The following is a 13258-nucleotide window of genomic DNA, read 5'->3' on the forward strand; positions in this document are numbered from 1 at the left end:
ATCTATCTATCTATCTACCTACCTACCTACCTACCTACCTACCTATCTACCTACCTATCTACCTATCTACCTACCTACCTACCTACCTACCTATCTACCTACCTACCTACCTATCTATCTATCTATCTATCTATCTACCTACCTACCTACCTATCTACCTACCTACCTACCTACCTATCTACCTACCTACCTACCTATCTACCTACCTACCTACCTACCTATCTACCTACCTACCTACCTACCTATCTATCTATCTATCTATCTACCTACCTACCTACCTATCTACCTACCTACCTACCTACCTATCTACCTACCTACCTACCTATCTACCTACCTACCTACCTACCTACCTATCTATCTACCTACCTACCTATCTATCTATCTACCTACCTACCTACCTACCTACCTACCTATCTACCTACCTATCTACCTATCTACCTACCTACCTACCTATCTATCTACCTACCTACCTATCTACCTATCTACCTACCTACCTACCTACCTACCTATCTACCTACCTATCTACCTACCTACCTATCTATCTATCTACCTATCTACCTACCTACCTGTAGCACCAACATTTTTCGGGTAGGGGGAGGATCTTTAAATACAACTAACATGCAGCGGAAGACTTTAAATTAAATAGTAAATACAGATGATATAGAGGGAAGGTATATCTATATCGGTATTTATTCCCTACCTGTTGGTCTACTAGGTGTTGAACTTAATATTATATCAATAAACTACTCAAAATAATTAAACCTTAGCACATGCATACACAATCATATTACATCATACACACAGTCATAAGCATTCAACAGTTAATATGTTACTTACTTAACTATAGTATAAAAGACATTCAAATAAAGTTTCTTCACTAACTTGATTAAAGGAAAAAGATAATTATTCCTTTATTATTAACAGAACATATTTACATTATATACAATATATATATATGGACGACTTGTCACATATTGATTAGTACAATTATCATGAGCTCCATATAAATGGAGTGGTAAACTTCATATCAACTAGAATAATGATTTTGTTTCTAGTTAAATAAACTAACCATAATGAGATATAGTAATAACTATGTAAAACTAAACAAAATAAAGTTATATATATAAGGGTCTCAATGAGATGGAGAGATGGCTTATAAACCAACTCATGTCAATGGAAATCTGAAAAGCAGGAATTGAAAATGCAAGAGTTATGAGAGATAATTCTTGGAGGTCTGTTCTGTCTCCATCTCTAAAAGCAAAATGTCTTAAATGATTCTCTTTTAAAATATTGTTAATACGTTTCGATATTTGGATATTTGACTATCAATAAAATAGCAATTATAATAGTTATGAAATAGTTGAGATATTGGAATAAGTAAACTATATCAATATAGTTTAATTGGTTGAAGGTTTGTGCCATATTAAGAATACCAAAATATAAATATTCAATAAGTGTTGAACTTTCATACAAGTTCAGACAAACTTTAGTTCAAATATTAATTTAAACAAGAAACTGGAATACCACATCTAGAATCAATTATTCATTAATTTCATGAATAATATTAAACACAATAAATATTAAAATTATATAATATGTAGAAAATGACTTTTGGATCTTACCTGAAAAGCAGGAATTGAAAATGCAAGAGTTATGAGAGATAATTCTTGGAGGTCTGTTCTGTCTCCATCTCTAAAAGCAAAATGTGATGAGACAGGAACATCGCCCTTGGAAGTAGAAAACGGACTCTTCCAATATTGTAACTTGTGGGGGTGTTTGATATTATGTAATAGTCCAGGAGTTGATCCATGGTCATTTCTACTTGACTAAACTCCACAAATACTTATGTATTTGTACATGCAACAATATAACATACAACATAATACATAAAATAAGACATCTCATTATATGTCAAAATTTATGAAATAAACATATAATATTAAAATCTGAAACTAACCTATACAATAATGGACTAGTTCAGTCCACTATAGGGGTGAGTGCAAAACAGAATTTGGAGGGAAATTCTTCTTCAGACAAAGAAGGTGTCTAGAATCTAGAGCACAAAGGCCCATTAAACTTGAAATAATCTGAGCATCCATTGTTTAACTCAGACAGGTTAATATAGAGACAAACAGTGTTATCATGGGATCTGCAAGCAGCAAGCTCTATGATTTATAACACATGCACTGAAGGTATGTGAATTTGATAAAAGTTTGAAGGAAGAATATATATTTATATTCTTAAGAAATGAAACATATAAGTAATACATGATGAAGATATTCAAGAATTCATATCAGAGCAAACAGAATATATGTTTGAAATAAAGAAATCATACATAAGCTGGAAATATTATGTAGTACACCAAAGGGGTGCTACAACTCTTCCCCACTTAAAAAAAATAGTGTCCCATGAAAAGAACACAAATTGATACCGTGCGGAAAAAAATTGTATGTATAATATATACATATAAATGTCATTCCAAAGTTTCAATAACACCATCAAAAAGTCCACGCTTTCCTTCTCGGAACTTCTGAGGAATATGACGAACAGCTGCAATCTGTAGATGTTGAGATCCATCTTAGGTCTCCATATTGCTCAAGAGTCTTATTCATGCGAATGTGGTTCACATGACGCAGCCAAGTAGTATATAGATGCCCATCGAGTTCTAATTAAGAGAAACAGGACCAGCTCGATGAAGTCATAGAAATAAACATGGGATATGGACAAATGTCCCCAGCTCACAGTTTTATCAGGCTTGATGAAAAGCATTGTTGCAGTTTATAATTTTCAAACGTGCTATGTAAGTTCACCCATGTTACCAATGACATAAAAGATTATTTCAGGCATCATTAATCAGCTGCAAAGCGATGAGTGCTCTTTCCGCTGTCGTCATCTTATCTATCCTCACGTTGGCGATAGGGCATCTGGAGAGTAGGAAACAGCTCCTATGATGGCGGAACCCCAATGGATCCAGTCCTCATCTACGGATGTGGCGGATGGAGCATCAACTCCAAACTCAATTGAGAACCCTCAATCCTAACTTAATAATCTAATTAAGTTACAACTCTCCTATCAATACCCTACCAGTTAATGAGTATATATTCACATATATATCATAATCTATTTTACAATAAATAAATAAACACTCTACTGACATTATAAGGTAGGCATGAAACCTAATCTTAATCAGCATTTCAACAAAACTAAACCATACAAAAAAAAATGTACAATTAAAACTGTAATGAAGGAATACATAATTATTCTATGTATACGCAACAGTTATTTAATTACACATTTATAATAGATCGTTCATGAAAGCTCTCATCTGTTGTACAAGGGCTAACTTAAAATCTACATTTATCTGTTCACCTGGACGTTCATAACTAAGCTTTTTAGGAGCTACACCTTTATTTTGCCTAACGGACCGTCTCACTTCTGGTTCATTCTGTGGAAGTAGAGGTTGATTTGTATTTATCTCAATTTCACTATCAACTCTAGGTACTTCAGGAGTGTCGTTATTGAAGTTATCTGAATTGTTTGAATTATCTGAATTAGCATTCTGAACATTATCCATATCACACCTATTACCGCTCAATGAACCCACTTCTTCAGTACTACTTTCACTATCACTAGGAGGGATATCAACTACCAAGGGATTTGGAGGGGGATTTTCAGTCTCTGGGGGTGCTATTGATTCAGTATCGGGGTTGGAAGAGATAGCGCCTAAATTAGTATCGGTACCACTAACATTAGTATCTTCATGAATAGGAATGACTGGAGCAGGGACAAACAAATCATTAGAATCTCCGTCATCATCACTCTCAATAGGTGCTGATGAACATTCTTTCCTGTTGCTAGCCTCTCTAGACTTACAGTTGGCTTTCTTTGGGGTGATGAGTCTGTTAGTGGTAGGTGCATCCCCCACCTGTGGTTCTACTTCTGGTTGCCCATTATATGGCAATAGAAGATTCCTATGGAGGACCTTGGGAGCAAGATCAGTACCCACCCGTTGAACACGATAGACAGGCGAGTCATCCATTTTGGATAGAACCACATATACATCATCTCCCCACTTGTTAGCCAACTTATGTTTACCTCTAAGATGTACATTCCTAACAAGAACATGGTCACCTTTTTGAAGTACAGGTGCCGTGGCCTTTTGATCATAGCGCCGTTTGTTAGCACTACTGCGGGCTGCCATGTGCTTCCCGGCCAATTCATATGCCTCGGCAAGCTGCTCTCTCAGTGCCTTGACATATGATGTCTTGTCAGAATGAACAGACCACTGTGGGTCAATCCCTAGGGCAAGGTCAATCGGCAAACGCGCATTCCTCCCAAACATCAAATAGTAAGGGGAGAAGTGCGTGGTGTCATGTTCGCATACATTATAAGCGTGTACAAGGGTGCTCACATGACGACGCCATTCCGACTTGTGCTTATCAGAGAGGCATCCAAGCATGTCCAGGAGGACACGGTTGAACCTCTCCACTGGATTGGACTGAGGATGGTAAGGCGTGGTCCTTACCTTTTCCACACCAGCCATAGTACAGAGCTCCTGTATCAAACGAGAATTGAAGTCCTGCGCTTGATCAGACAGGATTTTAGCGGGCCATCCATAATGGACAATAAAGTTTTCCCACAATGCCTTTGCTACTGTACTGCTACGCTGGTCTTTAGTAGGTACTGCTACCGCATATTTACTAAAGTGATCAGTCATGACCAGTATATTCTCTACACCTCCATTATCAGGCTCAATACTCAAGAAGTCAATACATAAGAGCTCTAGAGGTTGGGTTGTTACAATTGAGTCCATTTCTGCCTTCTCTTGTTTCTTTTTCCTCTTAATGCATCGATCGCATTTGTCGATCCATGCTTTGATGGAAGAAGCCATGAAAGGGAAATAAAATCGAGCTCTAGCAAGGGAAACACATTTGTCAAATCCAAGGTGGCCACATTCATCATGAATACCATGAATGGCTTGATGGACATGGCTATCTGGGAGCACAAGTTGGCGTCTCGTCTCACCAGATATTGGATCTTTAGTCTCCCTATATAAGACACCATTGTTTAGAACCAGCCTATTCAAATCACGGTAAAGCAGTTTAAGTCTTGGGCTCGCTTGCTTCCTATCTTTCAAGGAAGGGCGTGACCTCAATCCCACAAACTCCTTTACCGCTTCAATATCTGAATCCAAACTCTGGTACTGTTGCCATTCATTATCATTAATTCCTGGCAATGCAGGGTCCCCCTCCACACCTTCAACATATGAATCAGGTATGGCAGCAGGCTGCATAGCCAAGTTCGAAGCAATGGTTGGAAGAGTAAATGTCGAACTCTCATCTGTCTTGTCCTGACGAATGTGAATATAGCCTTGGAAAACTGCATGTATCTCAGCATTATCAACAGTTTTCACTCGCGACCTAAGAAACTCAACTTGGTTACTCACATCGTCAACAACCTGTTCGTCGTCGGGAATGAGATTGGGTCTTCTGCTGAGCGAATCGGCATCGTTCAAATTCTTGCCAGGACAATATCTAATCTCAAAATCATAGACCGATAGATTGGCGACCCACCTTTGTCCAGTGGCATCAAGCTTCGCTGATGTCATGACATAGGTGAGGGGGTTGTTATCTGTGATAACCAAAAACTTGGTACCATAAAGATAGTCAGAAAACTTCTCGGTAACAGCCCACTTCAGACAAAGAAATTCACGCTTCCAAGCGCAATAATTCCTTTCTGAGTGACTCAACCCACGAGATGCGTAAGATATAACACGCTTCACGCCGTCTTGTTCCTGATATAATACAGCACCTAGCCCAAAACCTGAAGCATCACAGTGGAGTTCAAAGGGTTTGGAAAGGTCTGCAAAACCAAGAACAGGGGCTGACGTGAGCATCTCTTTGAGCTCAATAAAGGCCTTCTCACACTTATCGGTCCATTTCTCACGAAATGGTTCAAGTTGTGCTTTTCTGACCTTAGAGCGCTCAGAAGGGGTACTGCTGTCTTTCCGAGGCATGGACAAACCAGTTAGTAGGTCATTAAGAGGTCTACAAATCTTACTGAAGTTATTACAGAATCTACGATAGTACCCGCAAAAACCTAACCACTGTCGGAGTTGTTGAACATTATCAGGTCTCTTCCAGTGTATCACATCTTGAATCTTGGAAGGACATGGGCGGATTCCCTCGCCACTTACCTCATGACCGAGATGAGAGATAGTCTGGTAAAGGAAGTGACACTTGGATTTCTCTAGGGTAAGCCCAAAGTCTCTAACTCTACGAAGAACTCGAGATGTACGCTCAATACACTCTTCAATGGAAGAGGCATGAATGACAATGTCATCAATGTATGCAATTGCTTCCCTAAGAGAGCAGTCACCAAGGCAACGCTCGACTACTCTCTGCATTTGGGCAGGACTCGATTTCAAACCTTGTGGCATTCTCTTGAATTCAAAAAGCCCAAATGGAGTATTGAAAGCACTGTATTTCATGTCCTGTTCACGAAGGGGAATCTGAAAGAAAGCTCCTTTAAGATCCACCACAGTGAAGTATTTAGACCCATGAAGAGAATTAAACAGCTCTTCAACTTTAGGTATGCTGTACGCATCTGGAATGACTCGCTTGTTTGGTTGACGGTAATCTACCGTCATCCTCAGCTTTCCAGATTTCTTGCGTACTAAACATACAGGTGAGCTGTAGGCACTCTGGGATGGCCTGATCAATCCTGCATCCAGGAGATCTTGGAAGAGTTGCCTTGCCTCTTCATACATGCTCTGTGGAATGGGGCGTGCTCGTGCATTCCATGGAGTCTTGTCAGATAGGTTGATACTGTGCTCCACGCCCTGGGCACAACCATAGTCAAGGTCATGTTTAGAAAACAGACCATCTAATTGATCTAATTGCTGCCTCAGGGAATTTGCAAATTCTTGTGGAACATCTGGGGCAATGTCATAATCAGAAGGGCTATCTTCATCATCATCATCATTTACATTCTGAGGTGATGATGTGAAATAGCAAGGCACAGTCACATTGGGTTGAGATTCAGCCTTATCAGAAAACATCTGCTTCAAATTATCGCACACCTGAGTAACTGGCCTACTCCACATAAATGTACAGGCAATAGCAATTGTCTGTTTATTATGGATTGTGATAGGTGCATGAGAACTATTACCGACGGTAAGTCTCACCTTGGCCTTCTTACCTCGCACCTTGTGAATGGAATTCACAACCTGGAGTCCTGGTATACCCTCCACCTCATGTATTAGAACATCATGCTTGCCCTTAGGCAAAGAGGAATAAAGGAAACCATTTACCTCAAGCATCTGAGATGGCTCAAGTGTAACAGGGTGGGGCAACCTACACCGCACCTTACCTACTTGACCAGTGACGGGATCACCCATCTTCTCCTCATGAATCGCCTTTTGATAGCAAGCATATACTGTAGGTGAGATATTCAAACTGGATAAGAACCGAGAACCCAGATGTGCTCTACAGGCCTTGGCAAGGCCTTTGAACACATTGGTACCTATGATAATAGGGGAAGGGCAAGATGTCTGACTAGAAACAATAATGGCTAAGACATCTACAGAAGTTTCTATCCCAGCAACCTCTTTTGGGAGGGTGATTGGGACAGATATAAAACCGTCATATAGGACTGGCTGTCCATTCGCACCCTCAATACATAGAGAGGTGCTTGAAAGCTTCTCTAATGGATGAGTATCTCTCAAATGTTGGTTATAGAAACCCCTTTGGATAGTGGTGACAACACTTCCACTATCTAAAAGACAAGTGGTAGGAATGTTATCCACTACACAACTGGTTTCACAAGGCTCACCAACTAAGCCTGCAGGAAGATTACTATGTACACTAAATAATTCCTGATGAGAAAACATACGGACATTCTTAGGACGTTTACTATCAACCCGACCACCCGGCCGCCCAACAACAGGGGTCTCTATTCGTTTGGGGAGTCCTTGTGTGAGTTCATTGACTCCCACGCAGCAATGATTTCTTTTCTACGGGCTAGATTACGATTTTTTCGTTCCTCATTGGGAGGGTTTGTGCAATCAGATTCTTTGTGGTCGAAGTCCCCACACTTGAAACACACTAATACCCGAACTGGGCATCGAGGGGCTGATTTAGAACGGTTAGTGGAATTAGATTTAGTTTTATTGGCAGATGCTTGTTTGTTCGAAACTTTCTGTGATTTGTTATTCTTAGCTGGGGTCTCTTTTGGATTCCCTGGATGAAATAAACTCATATTCTCAAATTGTTGCACATAACTATGTGCTGACTTTGGTTTATATTGGGCCATCTTGGCATTTCTTGTTGCCTCGGCCTCTCTTACTATACTGATTAACCTCGGAAAAGGGGGTGCAATTATTTGATTATGCAAATTTGTCACGGTGATAATATATTCATCGTGGCAGCCTAACTTAAACTTATCAAGCAGCTTTTGGGCTGCAGTCTCAGGAGAGAACTCCCCAATTTCTACGAGCCTACTGGCCTTTAGTTGAAGGCGCTTAAGGAAATCAGAGGATTTCTCCTGCTTGTCCTGGACCATGCCCATAAACTCTTGCAACAGCAGGTTGTTATTCTGCACCCTCCCATATATGCTATCTAAGAAGGAGAGCAAATCTAGGGCGGTTGCAGTGGATGCAACCTGCTTAGCAAAATCTTTGGCAGGCAGGACAAGCCGAGTAACTATCTCGCGGCGTTTAGACTGCTCGTCTAGGCTGGGCATAGCAGCAATCTCTTTCGCCACATCATAGAATGTCTCCCAATCCACCTCACCCTGCTTTACTGGCTCCTTACCAGAAAACAGGCCAAGTCGGGGCAGACGAGATTGAGAGGAGTCAGTATTGTGAACTGTTTTTCCTGATTGACCCCGAATGAGCTGGTTCAACTGTTCTCTAGTTAACCCAGACTCACTCAAGAAAGCACTTAATGTGTCAGTGGTAGGCATGGCAGGAGAAGGTGAATCTTCTTTCACTTCAAGAGAGGATGTAAGAGAAGTATCACTATTTTGTGCCATGATTATACTATAAAGCAAATACTATCCAAAGGAATACTATTCAATTATCCTAACAAATAGAAAGGGGGTGGATATGATAAGCAAAAATAAGTGTTACAAAGATGTTCAGAAGTCACTTAACAATGTCAGATTGGATAGCAACAAGTTAACCTTTTTTATTAAAGATATATGAATCTAATAGAAACTATATCATCCGAAAGCCAAAAGAAACATCAAAGAAAATATTCCAGTGAAAGCAAATCACGAAGACAAGAAAAATACAAAATATGCTATACCCACACCAATGAACCAAAAAGTGAGAGGAGTGAAGCAATTAAGAAAGTATAACTTCAATAGTAGTGTGCATTAAGCTACTATTTTTCCTATATCAAAATTATCTTTTTATCTTCAAACAAACAAACCACAAATCAAAAGAGTGGTGCGGAGAAAGGTATTAATGGAAATTTCAGGACAAACAAATCTATACCCACGATAGACATAAACAAATTATAGGTAAATCTATAGTAAACCTATAATAATTCCAATATACCTACTCCGGTTTATATCAGCTATATAAAAAGATACTTCAAAGGGTTACACTTCAATCATTGATCAAACAAATCAAATGGTTAATATAACATAATTTGAAAAATAGAAATCAAGTAGAAACAAAGCATTAGAAATAAAAACCTCGCTCTGCTACCAATTGTAGCACCAACATTTTTCGGGTAGGGGGAGGATCTTTAAATACAACTAACATGCAGCGGAAGACTTTAAATTAAATAGTAAATACAGATGATATAGAGGGAAGGTATATCTATATCGGTATTTATTCCCTACCTGTTGGTCTACTAGGTGTTGAACTTAATATTATATCAATAAACTACTCAAAATAATTAAACCTTAGCACATGCATACACAATCATATTACATCATACACACAGTCATAAGCATTCAACAGTTAATATGTTACTTACTTAACTATAGTATAAAAGACATTCAAATAAAGTTTCTTCACTAACTTGATTAAAGGAAAAAGATAATTATTCCTTTATTATTAACAGAACATATTTACATTATATACAATATATATATATGGACGACTTGTCACATATTGATTAGTACAATTATCATGAGCTCCATATAAATGGAGTGGTAAACTTCATATCAACTAGAATAATGATTTTGTTTCTAGTTAAATAAACTAACCATAATGAGATATAGTAATAACTATGTAAAACTAAACAAAATAAAGTTATATATATAAGGGTCTCAATGAGATGGAGAGATGGCTTATAAACCAACTCATGTCAATGGAAATCTGAAAAGCAGGAATTGAAAATGCAAGAGTTATGAGAGATAATTCTTGGAGGTCTGTTCTGTCTCCATCTCTAAAAGCAAAATGTCTTAAATGATTCTCTTTTAAAATATTGTTAATACGTTTCGATATTTGGATATTTGACTATCAATAAAATAGCAATTATAATAGTTATGAAATAGTTGAGATATTGGAATAAGTAAACTATATCAATATAGTTTAATTGGTTGAAGGTTTGTGCCATATTAAGAATACCAAAATATAAATATTCAATAAGTGTTGAACTTTCATACAAGTTCAGACAAACTTTAGTTCAAATATTAATTTAAACAAGAAACTGGAATACCACATCTAGAATCAATTATTCATTAATTTCATGAATAATATTAAACACAATAAATATTAAAATTATATAATATGTAGAAAATGACTTTTGGATCTTACCTGAAAAGCAGGAATTGAAAATGCAAGAGTTATGAGAGATAATTCTTGGAGGTCTGTTCTGTCTCCATCTCTAAAAGCAAAATGTGATGAGACAGGAACATCGCCCTTGGAAGTAGAAAACGGACTCTTCCAATATTGTAACTTGTGGGGGTGTTTGATATTATGTAATAGTCCAGGAGTTGATCCATGGTCATTTCTACTTGACTAAACTCCACAAATACTTATGTATTTGTACATGCAACAATATAACATACAACATAATACATAAAATAAGACATCTCATTATATGTCAAAATTTATGAAATAAACATATAATATTAAAATCTGAAACTAACCTATACAATAATGGACTAGTTCAGTCCACTATAGGGGTGAGTGCAAAACAGAATTTGGAGGGAAATTCTTCTTCAGACAAAGAAGGTGTCTAGAATCTAGAGCACAAAGGCCCATTAAACTTGAAATAATCTGAGCATCCATTGTTTAACTCAGACAGGTTAATATAGAGACAAACAGTGTTATCATGGGATCTGCAAGCAGCAAGCTCTATGATTTATAACACATGCACTGAAGGTATGTGAATTTGATAAAAGTTTGAAGGAAGAATATATATTTATATTCTTAAGAAATGAAACATATAAGTAATACATGATGAAGATATTCAAGAATTCATATCAGAGCAAACAGAATATATGTTTGAAATAAAGAAATCATACATAAGCTGGAAATATTATGTAGTACACCAAAGGGGTGCTACATACCTACCTACCTATCTACCTACCTACCTACCTACCTACCTATCTATCTATCTACCTATCTACCTACCTACCTACCTACCTATCTATCTACCTACCTACCTACCTATCTACCTACCTACCTACCTACCTATCTATCTATCTATCTACCTACCTACCTACCTACCTACCTACCTATCTATCTATCTACCTACCTACCTACCTACCTACCTACCTATCTATCTATCTACCTACCTACCTATCTACCTACCTACCTACCTACCTACCTACCTATCTATCTATCTACCTACCTACCTACCTATCTATCTATCTACCTACCTACCTACCTACCTACCTACCTACCTATCTATCTACCTACCTACCTACCTACCTATCTATCTACCTACCTACCTACCTACCTATCTACCTACCTACCTATCTATCTACCTACCTACCTACCTATCTACCTACCTACCTATCTATCTATCTACCTACCTACCTACCTATCTACCTACCTACCTACCTACCTACCTACCTACCTATCTACCTATCTACCTACCTACCTACCTATCTACCTACCTACCTACCTACCTATCTATCTACCTACCTATCTACCTACCTACCTATCTACCTACCTACCTACCTACCTATCTATCTACCTACCTATCTATCTATCTACCTACCTATCTATCTACCTACCTATCTATCTACCTACCTATCTATCTACCTACCTACCTATCTATCTATCTATCTATCTACCTACCTACCTATCTACCTACCTACCTATCTACCTACCTACCTACCTACCTATCTATCTATCTACCTATCTACCTACCTACCTACCTATCTATCTACCTACCTACCTACCTACCTACCTATCTATCTATCTATCTATCTACCTACCTACCTATAACCTACCTTCCTATCTAACCACAATTTTTACAAATTGAAATAATGGACTTGGAACCTTATCAGATTGCCACATTCCGAAGCATTTTACTAACAATGGCAATATGTCTTCGGCAAGTAATTTTATGTTTAATGATGAATATTGTAAAAAAAAAATCTTTGGTATATTTTGGGTTACATTATTAGAGAGAAAAGGAAAAATAACGAGATAGAAAGAAACATCAGTGGGACAAACTTTGTTGGTGGGTGTTTCATATAGATCTGTTCGTAAAATCGTTCGTAACCACTGATCTGTTACGAACAGCATGGTGATCCTATCCTAGGAAATAAATCAACATCTGTGAAAATATGGTGTTATTTACCACAAGACATTTTCCAACACTTGTTCGTATAGTCTCTCGTAACTGAGGAACAGTTTTATGAAACACCCACCTGGAGTGGGGACTCGACAAATATCCAGAAAACACAAGTAGTTTATGATAAAAGTAAGAAAAATGTACTCACAATCAGCACTCTGTAGCGATGTTGTCCATAAAGTCAGAGTCAGAAAGGCAACAAAAATGACGTTCGTTATCGAGAGTATACATTTGATTGTAGGCATTATTATTTCCCTTCTCGTTAAATAATGATATAACTTTGTCTTTGGTTGTGTTGGATGGAAGATAAAAATTGTAATTCTTTCCGCGAAAAATGTTTCCAAAATATTATCAGATAGTTGCGTCCGAGCGAGATTTTGTATTCATGCTTTTCATAAGGGAATGAATTTTCCTTTAATTTTACTTGTCAGTGGACTAACGACTACTAGATAATTAGAATGCATGGTAATCACATATTCTTTAACCTC

At 37.8% G+C, this 13258-nt stretch overlaps 1 protein-coding gene and 1 long non-coding RNA gene across 2 annotated transcripts in view; one reads left to right on the forward strand and one right to left on the reverse strand.

Moving 5' to 3' along the window:
- The window catches only part of LOC121409110 (perlucin-like protein), a 29111-nt gene extending 15853 nt beyond the window's left edge, over nucleotides 1-13258 (reverse strand). The window contains exon 1 of the mRNA XM_041600935.1: nucleotides 12919-13258. Coding sequence (XP_041456869.1) covers nucleotides 12919-13015 — 97 coding nt within the window. The 5' untranslated portion in view covers nucleotides 13016-13258. The remainder of the gene's footprint in view (nucleotides 1-12918) is intronic.
- LOC121409111 lies at nucleotides 10321-11142 on the forward strand. Its single transcript, XR_005969119.1, has 2 exons — nucleotides 10321-10384; nucleotides 10826-11142. It is a non-coding gene; the product is annotated as an uncharacterized LOC121409111 (long non-coding RNA).

This window comes from Lytechinus variegatus, chromosome 2 (genome assembly GCF_018143015.1).
Source record: "Lytechinus variegatus isolate NC3 chromosome 2, Lvar_3.0, whole genome shotgun sequence".
Classification (NCBI taxonomy): domain Eukaryota; kingdom Metazoa; phylum Echinodermata; class Echinoidea; order Temnopleuroida; family Toxopneustidae; genus Lytechinus; species Lytechinus variegatus.